The sequence below is a fragment of the Zosterops lateralis genome (assembly GCF_965231275.1).
Source record: "Zosterops lateralis genome assembly, chromosome: 32".
Lineage (NCBI taxonomy): Eukaryota > Metazoa > Chordata > Aves > Passeriformes > Zosteropidae > Zosterops > Zosterops lateralis.
Window position 1 is genome coordinate 1,670,489 of NC_139792.1, and position 19,095 is coordinate 1,689,583.

The following is a 19,095-nucleotide window of genomic DNA, read 5'->3' on the forward strand; positions in this document are numbered from 1 at the left end:
AAGAAAATCCAGAGGATTTGGGATTTAAGAAGGAAAAAGGCAACAAAAAACCAGCCAGGGTGAAGGAATTTGGTTCCTTCATCTCAGGGATCAGCAAAATCCAGATTTGGGATTTAGGAAGGAAAAAGGCAACTGAGAACCACCCGGGGCTCCTGTCACCACCCAGGGGGAAGGACTTTGGTTCCTTGAGCTCAGGATCAACAAAATCCAGATTTGGGATTTAAGATGGAAAAAGCAGCCGAGAGCCACCTCAGGTTTCTGTCCCCACTCCAAGCTCCTGTCCCCACCTGTCCCCACCTGTCCCCACCTGTCCAGCCCCTGTCCCCACCTGTCCCAGCCCCTGTCCCCACCTGTCCAGCCCCTGTCCCCACCCATCCAGCCCCTGTCCCCACCTGTCCCCACCTGCCCAGCCCCTGTCTCCACCTGTCCCCACCTGTCCAGCCCCTGTCCCCACCTGTCCCCACCTGTCCAGCCCCTGTCCCCACCTGTCCCAGCCCCTGTCCCCACCCATCCAGCCCCTGTCTCCACCTGTCCCCACCTGTCCAGCTCCTTTCCCCACCTGTCCCAGCCCCTGTCCCCACCTGTCCCCACCCATCCAGCCCCTGTCCCCACCTGTCCCCACCTGCCCAGCCCCTGTCTCCACCTGTCCCCACCTGTCCAGCCCCTGTCCCCACCTGTCCCCACCTGTCCAGCCCCTGTCCCCACCTGTCCAGCCGCTGTCCCCACCTGTCCAGCCCCTGTCCCCACCCGTCCAGCCCCTGTCCCCACCTGTCCAGCCCCTGTCCCCACCTGTCCCAGCCCCAGCCCCCCCTGGGCAGGTCCCGGGGGTCTCACCTCGACCCCCAGCCTGAGGAGGTGTCTCACGACCTCGATCTGGCCGCTGGCGGCCGCCGTGTGCAGCAGCGTGTACCCCTTCCTGTCCTTGCACATGACATCGGCCCCGCGGGCCACCAGCAGCTTCAGCACCTCCAGGTGACCTGTGGGGACAGGTGGGACAATGGCTGAGTGATGGGGATGGGACAGGTGGGACACTGTCTGAGTGACAGGGAATGGAACAGACAGGGAATGGGACAGGTGTGACACCACCAGCAGCTTCAGCACCTCCAGGTGACCTGTGGGGACAGGGGGGACAATGGCTGAGTGACAGGGGATGGGACAGGTGTGACACCACCAGCAGCTTCAGCACCTCCAAGTGACCTGCGGGGACAGGTGTGACAATGTCTGAGTTACAGGGGATGGGACAGGTGTGACACCACCAGCAGCTTCAGCACCTCCAGGTGACCTGTGGGGACAGGTGTGACAATGTCTGAGTTACAGGGGATGGGACAGGTGTGACAGTGCCCCAGAGATAAGGAATGGGACAGGGAATGGGACAGGTGTGACACCACCAGCAGCTTCAGCACCTCCAGGTGACCTGCGGGGACAGGTGTGACAATGTCTGAGTGACAGGGATGGGACCGATGGGGAATGGGACAGGTGTGACACCACCAGCAGCTTCAGCACCTCCAGGTGACCTGTGGGGACAGGTGGGACAATGTCTGAGTGATGGGGATGGGACAGGTGTGACAGTATCTGAGTGACAGGGGATGGGACAGGTGGGACAATGTCTGAGTGATGGGGAGTGGGACAGACAGGGGATGGGACAGGGGATGGGACAGGTGTGACACCACCAGCAGTTTCAGCACCTCCAGGTGACCTGTGGGGACAGGTGGGACACTGTCTGAGTGACAGGGATGGGACCGATGGGGAATGGGACAGGTGGGACAATGTCTGAGTGACGGGGAGTGGGACAGACAGGGAATGGGACAGGGAATGGGACAGGTGTGACACCACCAGCAGCCTCAGCACCTCCAGGTGACCTGTGGGGACAGGTGGGACACTGTCTGAGTGATGGGGAGTGGGACAGGTGTGACAGTGCCAAGACACAGGGAATGGGAGAGACAGGAAAACATGGGAGAGATGGGAAACACGGGAGAGATGGGGGAAAATGGGAGAGGCCAAGGGGAATCTGTGCAGGATTGGGGATGAAGGGATGGAGAGGTGGAGAGGAGGAACAGGAGAGTAGGAGAAAAGGGGAGAGATGGAGAGGAGGAATAGGAGAAATGGAGGAAGGAAATGAGATGGAGAAATGGGAGAGATGGAGAGAAGGAATAGGGAGAAAAGGAGAAAAGGGGAGAGAAGGAATAGGAGAAATGGAGAGAATGAATAAGGGGAAAATGGAGAGAAGGGATGTGAGAGATGGAGAAAAGGAAGGAAGGAAGGAAGGAAGGAAGGAAGGAAGGAAGGAAGGAAGGAAGGAAGGAAGGAAGGAAGGAAGGAAGGAAGGAAGGAAGGAAGGAAGGAAGGAAGGAAGGAAGGAAGGAAGGAAGGAAGGAAGGAAGGAAGGAAGGAAGGAAGGAAGGAAGCGGGGGAATGGCAGAGCAGGAGGGGAGGAACAGGAGGAGAGGAACAGGAGGAACAGGAGGTGGAGCTGGCAGGGAACACCCACCCAGAAAGGCCGCCCAGTGCAGGGGCTGCCGGTCCTTCTTGTCACACGTGCTGGGACTGGCACCTTTGTTGAGCAGCAGGTTCACCATCTGTGGGGTGTGGGGACAGTGTCAGCGGGGCCACCCCCATGTCCCTGTCTGTCCCTGCCCACCTCAATGTCCCCAGACCCACCCCAATGTCCCCAGACCCACCCCAATGTCCCCACACACCTCGATGTGGCCGCTGTGCATGGCGTGGTGCACAGACCCACCCCAATGTCCCCAATGTCCCCAATGTCCCCAGTGTCCCCAATGTCCCCAAAGCCCCCAGTGTCCCCAATGTCCCCAGTGTCCCCAATGTCCCCAAAGCCCCCAGTGTCCCCAATGTCCCCAGTGTCCCCAATGTCCCCCATGTCCCCAATGTCCCCAGTGTCCCCGCACACACCTCGATGTGGCCGCTGTGCACGGCGTGGTGCAGCGCCGTGCGCCCGGTGCGGTCCCTGTCCCCAATGTCCCCAATGTCCGCCTCAATGTCCCCAGTGTCCCCAATGTCCCCACACACCTCGATGTGGCCGCTGTGCACGGCGTGGTGCACAGACCCACCCCAGTGTCCCCAATGTCCCCAATGTCCCCAATGTCCCCGATGTCCCCAATGTCCCCAATGTCCCCACACACCTCGATGTGGCCGCTGTGCACGGCGTGGTGCAGCGCCGTGCGCCCGGTGCGGTCCCTGTTCCCTGTCCCTGTCCCCAGTGTCCCCAATGTCCCCAAAGCCCCCAGTGTCCCCAATGTCCCCCATGTCCCCAGTGTCCCCAATGTCCCCAAAGCCCCCAGTGTCCCCAATGTCCCCAGTGTCCCCAATGTCCCCAGTGTCCCCAATGTCCCCAAAGCCCCCAGTGTCCCCAATGTCCCCAAAGCCCCCAGTGTCCCCAATGTCCCCAGTGTCCCCAATGTCCCCAGTGTCCCCAATGTCCCCAAAGCCCCCAGTGTCCCCAATGTCCCCAGTGTCCCCAATGTCCCCAAAGCCCCCAGTGTCCCCAATGTCCCCATTGTCCCCAATGTCCCCAGTGTCCCTGCCCACCTCGATGTGGCCGCTGTGCACGGCGTGGTGCACAGACCCACCCCAATGTCCCCAATGTCCCCAATGTCCCCAGTGTCCCCATTGTCCCCAAAGCCCCCAGTGTCCCCAATGTCCCCAAAGCCCCCACACACCTCGATGAGGCCGCTGTGCACGGCGTGGTGCAGCACAGGTGCGGTCCCTGTCCCCAATGTCCCCAGTGTCCCCGATGTCCCCAATGTCCCCAGTGTCCCCAAAGCCCCCACACACCTCGATGTGGCCGCTGTGCACGGCGTGGTGCACAGACCCACCCCAATGTCCCCAGTGCCCCCAGCGTCCCCATCCCCAATGTCCCCAATGTCCCCGATGTCCCCAGTGTCCCCAATGTCCCCAATGTCCCCCATGTCCCCAGTGTCCCCAATGTCCCCAAAGCCCCCACACACCTCGATGTGGCCGCTGTGCACGGCATGGTGCAGCACCGTGCGCTCGGTGTGGTCCCTGTCCCCAATGTCCCCCATGTCCCCAATGTCCCCCATGTCCCCAATGTCCCCACACACCTCGATGTGGCCGCTGTGCACGGCGTGGTGCAGCGCCGTGCGCCCGGTGCGGTCCCTGTCCCCAATGTCCCCAGTGTCCCCAATGTCCCCAAAGCCCCCAGTGTCCCCAATGTCCCCAATGTCCCCAATGTCCCCAATGTCCCCAGTGTCCCCAATGTCCCCAATGTCCCCAATGTCCCCAGTGTCCCCAATGTCCCCAATGTCCCCAAAGCCCCCACAGACCTCGATGTGGCCGCTGTGCACGGCGTGATGCACAGACCCACCCCAGTGTCCCCAATGTCCCCAATGTCCCCGATGTCCCCAGTGTCCCCAATGTCCCCAATGTCCCCCCTGTCCCCATTGTCCCCAATGTCCCCAGTGTCCCTGCCCACCTCGATGTGGCCGCTGTGCACGGCGTGGTGTACAGACCCACCCCAATGTCCCCAATGTCCCCAATGTCCCCCATGTCCCCAATGTCCCCCATGTCCCCGATGTCCCCAATGTCCCCAAAGCCCCCACACACCTCGATGTGGCCGCTGTGCACGGCGTGGTGCAGCGCCGTGCGCCCGGTGCGGTCGGCCACGTTGACGGTGCTGAGCAGCGGCGCCAGCGCCTCCACGCACTTGGTGGCCCGGTTGGCCGCGGCCACGTGCAGCGGCGTCTGCCAGTGCTTGTCCCGGGCGTTGACGTCGGCAGAGTGCTTCAGGAGCAGCTGGAGGGCTTTCTGCGGGGCGGCATGGGGGGGAAAAGGTGAGGGACAGAGCTGGGAATCCGTCCTGGATCCCAAAATCCTTGGGAGTCCCAGGAACCCACCCAGGATCCCAAGGAACCCCCTTGGAAATCCCACAGAATCCCAGAGAGTTCCACGTAAAGATGGGACACAGCCCTGGGAATCCATCCCGATCCCAAACCCCTTGGAGTCCCACAAAGTCCCACATAAAGATGAGACACAGCCCCAGGAATCCATCCAGATCCCAAATTCCTCTTGGGAGTCCCAGGAACCCCCCCAGATCCCAAGGAACCCCCTTGGAAATCCCACAGAGTCCCATATAAAGATGGGACACAGCCCTGGGAATCCATTCCTGGATCCCAAATCCCCTCTGGAGTCCCAGGAACCCCCCCTGGATCCCAAGGAACCCCCTTGGGAAATCCCAGAGAGTCCCATATAAAGCTGGGACACAGCCCTGGGAATCCATCCCGATCCCAAACCCCTTGGGAGTCGCAGGAACCCCCCAGGATCCTGAGGAACCCCCTTGGGAATCCCAGAGAGTCCCACAAAAAGATGGGACACAGCCCTGGGAATCCATCCCGATCCCAAACCCCTTGGGAGTCACACAAAATCCCATATAAAGATGGGACACAGCCCTGGGAATCCATCCCAGGATCCCAAATTCCTCTTGGGAGTCCCAGGAACCCCCCCAGATCCCAAGGAACCCCCTCGGGAAATCCCAGAGAGTCCCATATAAAGCTGGGACACAGCCCTGGGAATCCATTCCTGGATCCCAAATCCCCTTGGAAGTCCCAGGAACCCCCCAGGATCCCAAGGAACCCCTTTGGGAGTCTCAGAGAGTCCCATATAAAGCTGGGACACAGCCCTGGGAACTCTCCCTGGATCCCAAATCCCCTCTGGAGTCCCAGGAATCCCCCCAGGATCCCAAGAAACCCCCTTGGGAAATCCCAGAGAGTCCCATAGAGATGTGGGATTGTTGCTCTGATTTTTCATCTTTCTGAAAACTGAAATTGGTTTTATATTTCTACTGGAGTTTTCTCACTGATTATAAGGTAAAGCAATAACTGATGTTTGGTAAATAACATTTTTTCTAGAAAAAAAAATACGAATTAATGGGCTTCTGAGTTAATCACTGTGGTCCTCTCATCCCCCAAATCCTTGATCAAAGCAGGTGGAGGGAGGGATTTCTGGGGGGTGGGATGGGAGAGAAAAGCTGGGACACAGCCCTGGGAATCCTCACCCAGATCCCAAACCCCTTGGGAGTCCCAGGAACCCCCCAGGATCCCAAGGAACCCCCTTGGAAATCCCAGAGAGTCCCATATAAAGCTGGGACACAGCCCTGGAAATCCATCCCGATCCCAAACCCCTCGAGGAGTCACACAAAATCCCATATAAAGCTGGGACACAGCCCTGGGAATCCATCCAGATCCCAAATCCCCTCTGGAGTCCCAGGAACCCCCCAGGATCCCAAGGAACCCCCTTGGAAATCCCAGAGAGTCCCATATAAAGCTGGGACACAGCCCTGGGAATTCTCCCTGGATCCCAAACCCCTTGGAGTCCCACAAAGTCCCACATAAAGATGAGACACAGCCCCAGGAATCCATCCCAGGATCCCAAATTCCTCTTGGGAGTCCCAGGAACCTCCCCAGATCCCAAGGAACCCCCTTGGGAAATCCCAGAGAGTCCCATATAAAGCTGGGACACAGCCCTGGGAATTCCCTTTTTTTTCCCCTCTCCAACTCATGGAAAGCAGAAGAAAAATTCCCTTTTTTTTTTTCCCTCCAAACCATTGAAAAAGGAGGAAAAAATCCCTTTTTTTTCCCACTCAAAACATTGAAAAAGGAGGATAAATCCCCATTTTTTTTTTCCACCCAAATCAAGGAAAAAGGGGGAGAACTTTCCAAATCAAGGATAAAGAAGGAGAAATCCCATTTTTTCCCCTCCAAACCATGTAAAAAGGAGGAAAAAATCCCCTTTTTTCCCCTCCAAATCAAGGAAAGGGAAGCAGAAATTTCCAAATCAGGGAAAAAAGGACGAGAAATCTCTTTTTTTTTCCCGCCTAAATAATCGAAAAAGGAGGAGAAATTCCCCATTTTTCCCACCCAAATCCGGGAAAAAGGAGGAGAAATTTCTAAATCATGGAAAGAGGACGATAAATCCCATTTTTCCCCTCCAAATCATGAAAAAAGGAGGAAAAATTCCATTTTTTTTCCCCTCCAACTCACAAAAAACAGCAAAAAATATTTCCCTTTTTTTCCCCCCTCCAACTCATTGAAAAAACAGGAAAAAATCCCATTTTTTCCCCCTCTAAATCATGAAAAAAGGAGGAAAAAATCCCTTTTTTCCCCCCCCTCCAACTCATTGAAAAAAGAGGAGAAAATCCCATTTTTTCCCCTCCAAACCATAAAAAAAAGGAGGAAAAAAAATCCCATTTTTTCCCACCTAAATCATGGAAAGCAGCAAAAAAAATCCCTTTTTTTTCCTCCCCTCCAAACCACACAAAAAGAAACACAACCCCCCATTTTTCCCCCCCCAAAAACCACCTAAAAACCCCCAAAAATCCCATTTATTTCCCCCCATCCCAGCACACACTGACCTCGTGGCGGGAGGCGGCGGCGCGGTGCAGCGGCGTCAGCCACGCCGTGTCCTTGGCGTTGACGTTAGCACCTGTGGGACCCCAAAAATAACCCCAAAAACGGCCTCAGGACCCCAAAAAACACCCCAAAAATGGGCTCAGGACCCCAAAAAACCCCCAAAAATGGCTCAGGACCCCAAAAAACCCCAAAAATAACCCCAAAAACGGGCTCAGGACCCCAAAAAAACCCCAAAAATGGCTCAGGACCCCAAAAAAACCCCAAAAATGGGCTCAGGACCCCAAAAAACCCCCAAAACGGGCTCAGGACCCCAAAAAACCCCAAAAATAACCCCAAAAACGGGCTCAGGACCCCAAAAAAACCCCAAAAATGGCTCAGGACCCCAAAAAAACCCCAAAATGGGTTTAGGACCCCAAAAATAACCCCAAAATGGGTTTAGGACCCCAAAAATAACCCCAAAAATGGCTCAGGACCCCAAAAAAACCCCAAAATGGGTTTAGGACCCCAAAAATGGGCTCAGGACCCCAAAAATAACCCCAAAATGGGTTTAGGACCCCAAAAATAACCCCAAAATGGCCTCAGGACCCCAAAAATAACCCCAAAATGGGTTTAGGACCCAAAAAATAACCCCAAAATGGCCTCAGGACCCCCAAAAAACCCCAAAATGGGCTCAGGACCCCAAAAACACCCCAAAAATGGGCTCAGGACCCCAAAATAACCCCAAAATGGCCTCAGGACCCCAAAAATAACCCCAAAAATGGGCTCAGGACCCCAAAAATAACCCCCAAAATGGGTTTAGGACCCCAAAAAAACCCCCAAAAATGGGTTTAGGACCCCCAAAAATAACCCCCAAAAATGGGTTTAGGACCCCCAAAAATAACCCCAAAAATGGGCTCAGGACCCCAAAAAAAAACCCCAAAAATGGGCTCAGGACCCCAAAAATAACCCCAAAATAGGCTCAGGACCCCAAAAAAACCCCAAAATGGGTTTAGGACCCCAAAAATGGGCTCAGGACCCCAAAAAAAAACCCAAAATGGGGTCAAGACCCCAAAAATAACCCCAAAATGGCCTCAGGACCCCAAAAATAACCCCAAAATGGCCTCAGGACCCCAAAAATAACCCCAAAATGGGCTCAGGACCCCAAAAAAACCCCCAAAATGGGTTCAGGACCCAAAAATAACCCCAAAATGGGTTTAGGACCCCAAAAATAACCCCAAAATGGGCTCAAAACCCCAAAAATAACCCCAAAATGGGTTTAGGACCCCAAAAATAACCCCAAAAATGGCTCAGGACCCCAAAAATAACCCCAAAGTGTCTCTAACTGAGACCCAGAATTTGGGAAAAAAAATCAGGGATGATCCTTGTGGGGTTTTGGGATTTCAGGGGAATATTCTGAATTTTTTTTTATTTAAATTTTGTTTTTGCGTTTAATAATTTTTTATGGTTTTCCCCCATTGGGGTTCTCTCTTTCCTCTGGGTCCAGACAGAGGAAAACATTCAAAATTCAATTTATAGGATTTAAACGTGGAGTTTTTCTGGAGTTTTTTGGGTGAAAAAAACCCAAAATTGAGCAAAAAAACCCCCAAGATTTTATGGGATTTTCAGGGATGATCCTCGTGGGGTTTTGGGATTTCAGGGGAATATTCTGAATTTTTTTTTAATTTAAATTTTTGTTTTTGCGTTTAATAATTTTTTATGGTTTTTCCCCATTGGGGTTCTCTCTTTCCTCCGGGTCCAGAGAGAGGAAAACACTCAAAATTCAATTTATAGGATTTAAACGTGGAGTTTTTCTGGAGTTTTTTGGGTGTAAAAAATCCAAAATTGAGGAAAATCCACTGGATTTTATGGGATTTTTAGGGATTTGGGGGGCCTGGAGAGGGATGGGGGATCTGGAAAAGGGATCTGGGATCTGGAAAAGGATCTGGGACCTGGAGAGGAATTTGGGGGATCTGGAGAGGGATTTGGGGGGGTCTGAAGAGGGATTCGGGGGTCCGGCAAAGGATCTGGGACCTAGAAAAGGATTGGGAACCTGGAGAGGGATCGGGAACCTGGAAAGGGATCTGGAAAAGGATTGGGGACCTGGAGAGGGATTGGGGGGGTCTGGAGAGGGATCAGGGATCTGGGACCTGGAGAGGGATTTGGGGTCCTGAAGAGGAACTGGGGACCTGGAGAGGGATTGGGGGGCCTGGAGAAGGATCAGGAGAAGGGACCTGGAAAAGGATCTGGGGCGTGGAGAGGGATTGGGGACATGGAGAGGGATTGAGGACCTGGAAAATTATCTGGGATCTGGAAAAGGATCAGGGACCTGGAGAGGGATTGGGGGATCTGGAGAAGGATTTGGGGGGACCTAGAAAGAGATCGGGGGCCTGGAGAGGGATTAGGGGGCCTGGAAAGGGATCTGGGATCTGGAAAAGGATCTGGGACCTGGAAAAGGATCTGGGAACCTGGAGAGGGATCAGGGACCTGGAAAATGATCAGGGACCAGGAAAAGGATCCCTGGAGAGGGACTGAGGGGACCTGGAAAAGGATCTGGGATCTGGAAAAGGATCTGGGACCTGGAGAGGGACTGGGAACCTGGAGAAGGATCAGGGGTCTGGAGGGGGATTAGGGGGGCCTGGAGGGGGATTTGGGGGCATCTGGAAAAGGATCAGGGACCTGGAGAGGGATCAGGGGCTTGGAAAAGGATGAGAGACCTGGAGAGGGATTTGGGGGCCTGGAGAGGGATTTGGGGGGGTCTGGAGAGGGATTGGGGGGTCTGGAGAGGGATTTGGGGGGGTCTGGAGAGGGATTGGGGGGTCTGGAGAGGGATTTGGGGGGGTCTGGAGAGGGATTGGGGGGTCTGGAGAGGGATTTGGGGGACCTGGAGAGGGATTTGGGGGACCTGGAGAGGGATTGGGGGACCTGGAGAGGGATTTGGGGGTCTGGAGAGGAATTTGGGGGACCTGGAGAGGGATTGGGGGGTCTGGAAAAGGATCAGGAATCAGGAGAAGGATCTGGGACCTGGAGAGGAACTGGGGACCTGGAAAAGGATCAGGAGAAGAGACCTGGAAAAGGATCTGGGGTGTGGAGAGGGATCTGGGATCTGGAAAAGGATCAGGGACTTGGGAAAGGATTTGGAACCTGGAGAGGGATCAGGGGTCTGGAGAGGGATTGGGGGGTCTGGAGAAGGATCGGGGCTTGGAAAAGGATGAGGGACCTGGAGAGGAACTGGGGACTTGGAGAAGGATCAGGGATCTGGGACCTGGAGGGGGATTTGGGGTCCTGAAGAGGAACTGGGGACCTGGAGAGGGATTGGGGGGCCTGGAAAGGGGTCAGGAAAAGGGACCTGGAAAAGGATCTGGGGTGTGGAGAGGGATCTGGGATCTGGAGAAGGATCAGGGGCTTGGAAAAGGATCTGGGACCTGGAGAGGAATTGGGGACCTGAGAGGAATCAGGAGAAGGATCTGGGATCTGGAGAGGGACTGGGGGGACCTGGAGAGGGATCAGGGGCTTGGGGATGGATTGGAGGATCTGGAGAGGGATCTGGGATCTGGAGAGGAATTGGGAGGGAGCCTGGAGAGGGATCAGGAATCAGGAGAAGGATCAGGGACCTGGAGATGGACTGGGGACATGGAGAGGGATTTGAGGGGGCTGGAGAAGGATCAGGGGTCTGGAGAGGGACTGGGGGGACCTGGAGAGGGATCAGGGGACCTGGAGGGGGATTTGGGGTCCCAGAGAGGAACTGGGGACCTGGAGAGGGATTGAGGACCTGGAAAATGATCAGGGACCAGGAAAAGGATCCCTGGAGAGGGATTGGCGGACCTGGAAAGGGATCTGGGATCTGGAAAAGGATGAGGGACCTGGAGAGGGATCAGGGACCTGAGAGGAATCAGGAGAAGGATCAGGGATCTGGAGAGGATTGGAGACCTGGAGAGGGATCAGGGGCCTGGAAAAGGATCTGGGACCAGGAAAAGGATCCCTGGAGAGGGACTGAGGGGACCTGGAAAGGGATTTGAGGTCCTGGAGAGGAACTGGGGACCTGGAGAGGGATTGGGGGGGTCTGGAGAGGGATCAGGAATAAGGAGAAGGATCAGAGACCTGGAGAGGGACTGGGGACATGGAAAGGATCTGAGGACCTGGAGAAGGACTAGGGGACCTGGAGAGGGATTGGAGACCTCGAGAGGGATCTGGGACCTGGAAAAGGATTGGGGACCTGGAGAGGATTGGGGGACCTGGAGAGGGACTGGGAACCTGGAGAGGGATCAGGGACCTAGAGAAGAATTGGGGGCCTGGAGAGGAATTGGGGGCCTGGAGAGGGATCAGGGATCTGGAATAGGGATCAGGGGCCTGGAGAAGGATCAGGGGTCTGGAGAAGGGATCAGGGGTCTGGAGGGGGATTTGGGGGCATCTGGAAAAGGATCAGACACCTGGAGAGGGATTGGGGGGACATGGAAAGGGATCAGGGGACCTGGAGAGGGATTTGGGGTCCTAGAGAGGAACTGAGGACCTGGAGAGGGATTGAGGGGCCTGGAAAGGGATCGGGGATCTGGAAAAGGATCTGGGAACCTGGAGAGGGATCAGGGACCTAGAGAAGAATTGGGGGCCTGGAGAGGGATCGGGGATCTGGAAAAGGGGTCAGGGATCTGGAGAGGGATCTGGGGTCTGGAGGGGGATTGGGGGGGCTTGGAGAGGGATTTGGGGGCATCTGGAAAAGGATCAGGGACCTGGAGAGGGATCAGGGACCTGAGAGGAATCAGGAGAAGGATCAGGGATCTGGAGAGGGATTGGAGACCTGGAGAGGGATCAGGGGCTTGGAAAAGGATCAGGGACCAGGAAAAGGATCCCTGGAGAGGGACTGAGGGGACCTGGAAAGGGATCTGGGACCTGGAGAGGGATTTGGGGGGTCTGGAGAGGGATCAGGAATAAGGAGAAGGATCAGAGACCTGGAGAGGGATTGGGGACATGGAAAGGATCTGAGGACCTGGAGAAGGACTGGGGGACCTGGAGAGGGATTGGGGGGCCTGGAGAGGGATCTGGGACCTGGAAAAGGATCTGGGACCTGGAGAGGATTGGGGACCTGGAGAGGAATTGGGGACCTGGAGAGGAATTGGGGACCTGGAGAGGAATTGGGGACCTGGAGAGGGATCTGGGATCTGGAGAAGGACCTGGAGAGAGATTGGGGGTCTTGGAAAGGGATCTGGGACCTTGGAAAAGGATTGGGGACCTGGAGAGGGATTGGGGGGTCTGGAGAGGGATTGAGGGTTCTGGAGAAGGATCAGGGGCTTGGAAAAGGATCAGGGACCTGGAGAGGGCTCTGGGACCTGGAGAAGGACCTGGAGAGGGATTGAGGGACCTGGAGAGGGACCAGGGACCTGGAAAAGGATCCCTGGAGAGGGATTGGGGGAACCTGGAAAGGGATCTGGAAAAGGATCTGGGGCGTGGAGAGGGATTGGGGACCTGTAAAAGGATCAGGGACCTGTAAAAGGATCAGGGACACCCCCAGGGTCTCACCTGACAGGATGAGCAGCTCGAGGATTGCGACGTCTCCGACGTAGGCGGCGGCGTGGAGAGGGGTCCGGCGTTCCTGGTCCTGGGGGGAGAGGGAAAATACAGCTCTGGGATGGGAAGGGGCTGGGAAAGGGTGGACAGGGGATTTGGGGAGCCCTGGTGAGGACAGGAGGATTTGGGGAGGACAGGAGGGATTTAGGGAGGATTTGGGGAGTCCTGGGGAGAGACAGGGAAGATTTGGGGAGCCCTGGGTGGGGACAGGAGGCTTTGGGGAGGATTTGGGGAGCTCTGGGTGAGGATAGGAAGAATTTGGGAAGGATTTGGGAAGGACAGGAAGATTTGGGGAGCCCTGGGTGAGGACAGGAGGCTTTGGGGAGGATTTGGGGAGCTCTGGGTGAGGACAGGAGGATTTGGGGAGGATTTGGGGAGCCCTGGGTGGGGACAGGAGGATTTGGGGAGGACAGGAGGATTTGGGGAGCCCTGGGTGAGGACAGGAGGATTTGGGGAGGATTTGGGGAGCCCTGGGTGGGGACAGGAGGATTTGGGGAGCCCCAGGTGAGGGACAGGAGGGACTTGGGGAGGATTTGAGGAGGATTTTGGGAGGATTTTGGGGGCCCTCACCAGTACATTGATGTTCTCTTTCTGATTGAGCAGCGACCGAACCTCCTCCACATCCCGGTTGAAGATGGCTTGGACCAGAGGGGGCTGCGGGGACAGGGGACACTGTGACAGTGACGGGGACACGGGACAGTGACAGGGGACAGTGACAGTGACAGGGGACAGTGACAGGGGACAGTGACAGGGGACACTGTGACAGTGACAGGGGACAGGGGACACTGTGACAGTGACGGGGACACGGGACAGTGACAGGGGACAGTGACAGTGACAGGGGACAGTGACAGGGGACAGTGTGACAGTGACAGGGGACAGGGGACACTGTGACAGTGATGGGGACAAGTGGTGACAGTGACAGGGGACAAGGGGACACTGTGACAGTGACAGGGGACAGTGACAGGGGACAGGGGACACTGTGACAGTGACAGGGGACAGTGACAGGGGACAGGGGACAGGGGACAGTGTGACAGTGACAGGGGACACGGGGACAGTGTGACAGTGACAGGGGACAAGGGAACAGTGGTGACAGGGGACAAGGGGACAGTGTGACAGTGACAGGGGACACGGGGTGACAGTGACAGGGGATAAGGGGCACTGTGACAGTGACAGGGGACAAGTGGTGACAGTGACAGGGGACAGCTGGAAAGGGGGTGACAGTGACAGGGACAGCTGGAACAAGTGGTGACAGTGACAAGGGGACATGAGGACAAGTGGTGACAGTGATGGGGACACAACTGGAATGAGGGGACACAGCTGGAACAGGCAGTGACAGTGACACAGCTGGAAGGGGTGGTCACAGTGACAGTGACACAGGTGGAAGGAGTGGTCACAGTGACAGTGGCAGTGACACAGCTGGAAGGGGTGGTCACAGTGACAGTGACACAGCTGGAAGGAGTGGTCACAGTGACAGTGGCAGTGACACAGCTGGAACAGGGGTGACAGTGACAATGACAGTGACACAAGTGGAGCAGTGGTGACAGTGACAGTGGCACTGCTGGAAGGGGTGGTCACAGTGACAGTGACAGTTGGAACAGTGGTGACAGTGACAGGGACACCGCTGGAAGGGGTGGTGACACAATAACTGTGACAGTGACACAGCTGGAAGGGCTGTCACAGTGACAGGGACAATGACAGTGACACAAGTGGAACAGGGGTGACAATGACAGTTACACAGCTGGAACAGTGGTGACAGTGACACCGCTGGAAGGGGTGGTGACACAATAACAGTGACACTGACACAGCTGGAACAGGGGTGACAGTGGCACAGCTGGAAGGGGTGGTGACAGTGACAGTGACACATCTGGAGGGGTGATGACAGTGACACGGGTGGAAGGTGTGGTGACAATGACAGTGACAGTGACACAGGTGGAACAGACAGTGACAGTGACAGTGACACAGGTGGAAGGAGTGGTCACAGTGACAGTGGCAGTGACACAGCTGGAAGGGTTGGTGACAATGACACAGGTGGAACAGTGACAGTGGCACAGCTGGAACAGACAGTGACAGGGACAGTGACAATGACACAGATGGAAGGGGTGGTCACAGTGACAGTGACAGTGACAGAGTTGGAACAGCCAGTGACAGTGGCAGGGACAGTGACAGGGACAGTGACACAGCTGGAAAAGGCAGTGACAGGGACACAGCTGGAACAGACAGTGACAGTGACAATGACAGTGACACAGCTGGAACAGACAGTGACAGGAACAGTGACAATGACACAAGTGGAAGGAGTGGTGACAGTGACAGTGACACTGACACAAGTGGAACAGGCAGTGACAGTGTCAGTGACACAGGTGGAACAGTGGTGACAGTGACAGGGACAGTGACACAGCTGGAAAAGGCAGTGACAGTGACACAGGTGGAACAGGCAGTGACAGTGACAATGACAGTGACAATGACAGTGACAGTGACACAGCTGGAACAGGCAGTGACAGTGACAATGACAGTGATAGTAACAATGACAAGGACAGTGACAGTGACAGAGCTGGAACAGTGGTGACAGTGACAGTGTCAGTGACACAGGTGGAACAGTGGTGACAGTGACAGGGACAGTGACACAGGTGGAACAGTGGTGACAGTGACAGGGACAGTGACACAGGTGGAACAGGCAGTGACAATGACAGTGACAGTAACAATGACAAGGACAGTGACAGTGACAGAGCTGGAACAGTGGTGACAGTGACAGTGTCAGTGACACAGTTGGAACAGTGGTGACAGTGACAGGGACAGTGACACAGGTGGAACAGTGGTGACAGTGACAGGGACAGTGACACAGGTGGAACAGGCAGTGACAATGACAGTGACAGTAACAATGACAAGGACAGTGACAGTGACAGAGCTGGAACAGTGGTGACAGTGACAGTGACAGTGACAGTGGCACAGCCCCACCCCAGCCCCAAACCCCCCCCCAATCCCATCCCAGACACTTTTCCCATTTTTTTCCCCAAAAAACCCAAACTGGGATTATCTGAAACCCCCTCCCAGCTCCCCCAGGACCCCCCTCCTGCCCCCCAAATTCCTGCCCAGCCCCAAATCCCTCTGGGACAGCCACAATCCCTGTTCCCAGCCCTAAAAATCCCATTTTTTTCAGCAAAAAACCAGGGGCTGAGCCGCTTTTGGGGTGCCAAACCCCACAAATCCCCACTGGGCCTTTTTGGGATGGAGGGATTTGGGTGCTGGGACTCTCCCAACCCCTCCAAGGTTGGATTTAAAGCTCAAAAATACCAAAATTCACTTTTTTTTTCAGCCCCTGCCTGGCAGTGACCCCTTTGCCAGCTCTGCCTTGTCCCAAAATAAATGGGGATCCCAAAATAAAAGGGATCCCAAAATAAAAAGGATCCCAAAATAAGAGGGATCCCAAAATAAAAGGGATCCCAACCCCAGGATTGGGTCAGGTCATCCCCCTGGAATGCAGCAGCCTCAATACCACTTCTTAAAACTCTAAAAAATATTTTTAAATACTTTAAAATATTTATAAATACTTTAAAATACTTTAAAATACTTTTTAAATAAAAAGGGGCTTAAAAAAATGTAAATGTCATAGGAGAGGCTGAAAAACACCAACGGTGCCTCCTAAAACATGACAGGGACACTCTGAACCTCAAATTTGTCCCCAAAACACGACAGGGACACTCTGCACCCCAAAAGTGTCCCTAAAACACGACAGGGACACTCTGAACCCCAAAAGTGTCCCCAAAACCTGTCGGGGACACCCTGAACCCCAAATGTGTCCCTAAAACATGACAGGGACACCCTGCAACCCAAAAGTGTCCCCAAAACATGACAGGGACACTCTGCACCCCAAAAGTGTCCCCAAAACCTGTCGGGGACACCCTGAACCCCAAATGTGTCCCTAAAACATGACAGGGACACTCTGAACCCCAAAAGTGTCCCCAAAACCACACAGTGACACCCAGAAACACAGATCTGTCCCCAAAACCCAATGGGGACACCCTGCACCCCCAAAAAAGCACTACAGGAACACTCTGCACCCCAAAAGTGTCCCTAAAACACGATGAGGACACCCTGAACCCCCCAAAAAAGCATTACAGGCACCCCAAGAGTGTCCCCAAAACCTGATGGGGACACCCTGAACCCCACATTTGTCCCCAAAACACAACAGGGACACCCTGAACCCCACATTTGTCCCCAAAACCTGATGGGGACACCCTGAACCCCACATTTGTTCCTAAAACACGACAGGGACATTCTGCACCCCAAAAGTGTCCCCAAAACCCAATGAGAACACCCTGCACCCCCAAAAAACTTAATAGGGACACTCCACACCCCAGGAGTGGCCCCAAAACCTGTTGGGGACACTCTGAACCCCACATTTGTCCCTAAAACACGATGAGGACACTCTGAACCCCCAAAAAAGCATTACAGGCACCCCAAGAATGTCCCCAAAACCTGATGGGGACACCCTGAACCCCAAATGTGTCCCTAAAACATGACAGGGACACTCTGCACCCCAAAAGTGTCCCCAAAACCACACAGTGACACCCAGAACCACAGATCTGTCCCCAAAACCCAATGAGGACAATTTTCCCGTTCCAGGGCCAGGGAATCTCATTCCAGGGGTTCTGCCATTCCCAATCCAGGTGTCCCAACCCCAAAAATCTCCTGGTCCTGATCCAGGATGTCCCATCCCTGCAGGCTCCATCATTCCTGATCCAGGGGTCCCATTCCTGGGATTTTCCCATTCCAGGGCCAGGGGATCCCATTCCAGGGGTTCTCCCATTCCCAGGATTCTCCTGTTCCAGGGCCAGGGAATCTCATTCCAGGGGTTCCGCCATTCCCAATCCAGGTGTTCCAACCCCAAAAATCTCCTGGTCCTGATCCAGGATGTCCCATCCCTGCAGGCTCCATCATTCCTGATCCAGGGGATTCCATTCCTGGGATTTTCCCATTCCTGATCCAGGGGATCCCATTCCTGGGATTTTCCCATTCCTGATCCAGGGGATCCCATTCCCAGGATTCTCCCATTCCAAGGCCAGGGGAATCTTATTCCAGGGGTTCTGCCATTCCCAGGATTCTCCTATTCCCAGGATTTTCCCGTTCCAGGGCCAGGGGGAATCTCATTCCAGGGGTTCTGCCACTCCCAATCCAGGTGTTCCAACCCCAGGGATTCCCCTGGACCAAAGGGGTCCCATCCCTGGGGGTTCCCCTGTTCCCCATCCCGGGGTCCCATTCCCAGAGTTCTCCCATTCCCAATCCAGGATATCCCACCCCTGTAGTCCCGATCATTCCTGATCCAGGGGTCCCATTCCTGGGATTCTCCCGTTCCCAGGCCAAGGGTCCCATTCCTGGGATTCTCCCGTTCCCAGGCCAAGGGTCCCATTCCTGGGATTCTCCCGTTCCCAGGCCAAGGGTCCCATTCCTGGGGCTCTCCTGGGATCCCCCTTTGCTGCTTCACATTCCCGAGCCAGGGGTCCCATTCCCACACTTATCCCGTTCCCTATCCAGGTGTCCCAACCCCAGGATTCTCCCATTCCCGAGCCAGGATATCCCATCCCTGTGGGCTCCATCATTCCCAGGCCAGGGGTCCCATTCCCGGGACAGGATCCCCCTTTGATGTTTCATATTCCTGGGCCAGGGGGTCCCTCCAGAGGGTCCCATCCCTGGAGCTCTCCTGTTCCTGTTCACATTCCTGGGCCAGGGGGTCCCTCCAGAGGGTCCCATTCCTGGAGCTCTCCTGTTCCTGTTCCAAGCCCGGGGGTCCCATCTCAGGGGTCTCTCATTCCCATTCCCATTCCCAGTCCCTCCGGAGGGTCCCATTCCTGGTGCTCTCCCATTCCTGGCCCGGGGGTCCCTCCAGAGGGTCCCATCCTGGGGCTCTCCCATTCCTGGCCCGGGGGTCCCTCCAGATGGTCCCATCCTGGGGCTCTCCCATTCCTGGCCCGGGGGTCCCTCCAGAGGGTCCCATCCCGGGGCTCTCCCATTCCTGTTCCAAGCCTGGGAGTCCCTCCAAAGGGTCCCAACCCTGGCGCCCTCCCGTTCCCGTTCCAAGCTTGGGGGTCCCTCTTGAGGGTCCCATCCTTGCAGTGCTCGCCCATTCCTGTTCCAAGCCCAGGGGTCCCTCTGGAGGGTCCCATCCCCAGTTCTCTCCCAT

At 55.6% G+C, this 19,095-nt stretch overlaps 1 protein-coding gene across 1 annotated transcript in view; it reads right to left on the reverse strand.

Moving 5' to 3' along the window:
• The window catches only part of ANKRD52 (ankyrin repeat domain 52), a 72,234-nt gene that overhangs the window by 50,755 nt on the left and 2,384 nt on the right, over positions 1 to 19,095 (reverse strand). Inside the window, exons 2-8 of the mRNA XM_083880990.1 lie at positions 13,491 to 13,574; positions 12,873 to 12,951; positions 7,385 to 7,455; positions 4,580 to 4,782; positions 2,911 to 2,965; positions 2,489 to 2,576; positions 835 to 977 (exon numbers count right to left, since the gene is read on the reverse strand). Coding sequence (XP_083737116.1) covers positions 835 to 977; positions 2,489 to 2,576; positions 2,911 to 2,965; positions 4,580 to 4,782; positions 7,385 to 7,455; positions 12,873 to 12,951; positions 13,491 to 13,574 — 723 coding nt within the window. The remainder of the gene's footprint in view (positions 1 to 834; positions 978 to 2,488; positions 2,577 to 2,910; positions 2,966 to 4,579; positions 4,783 to 7,384; positions 7,456 to 12,872; positions 12,952 to 13,490; positions 13,575 to 19,095) is intronic.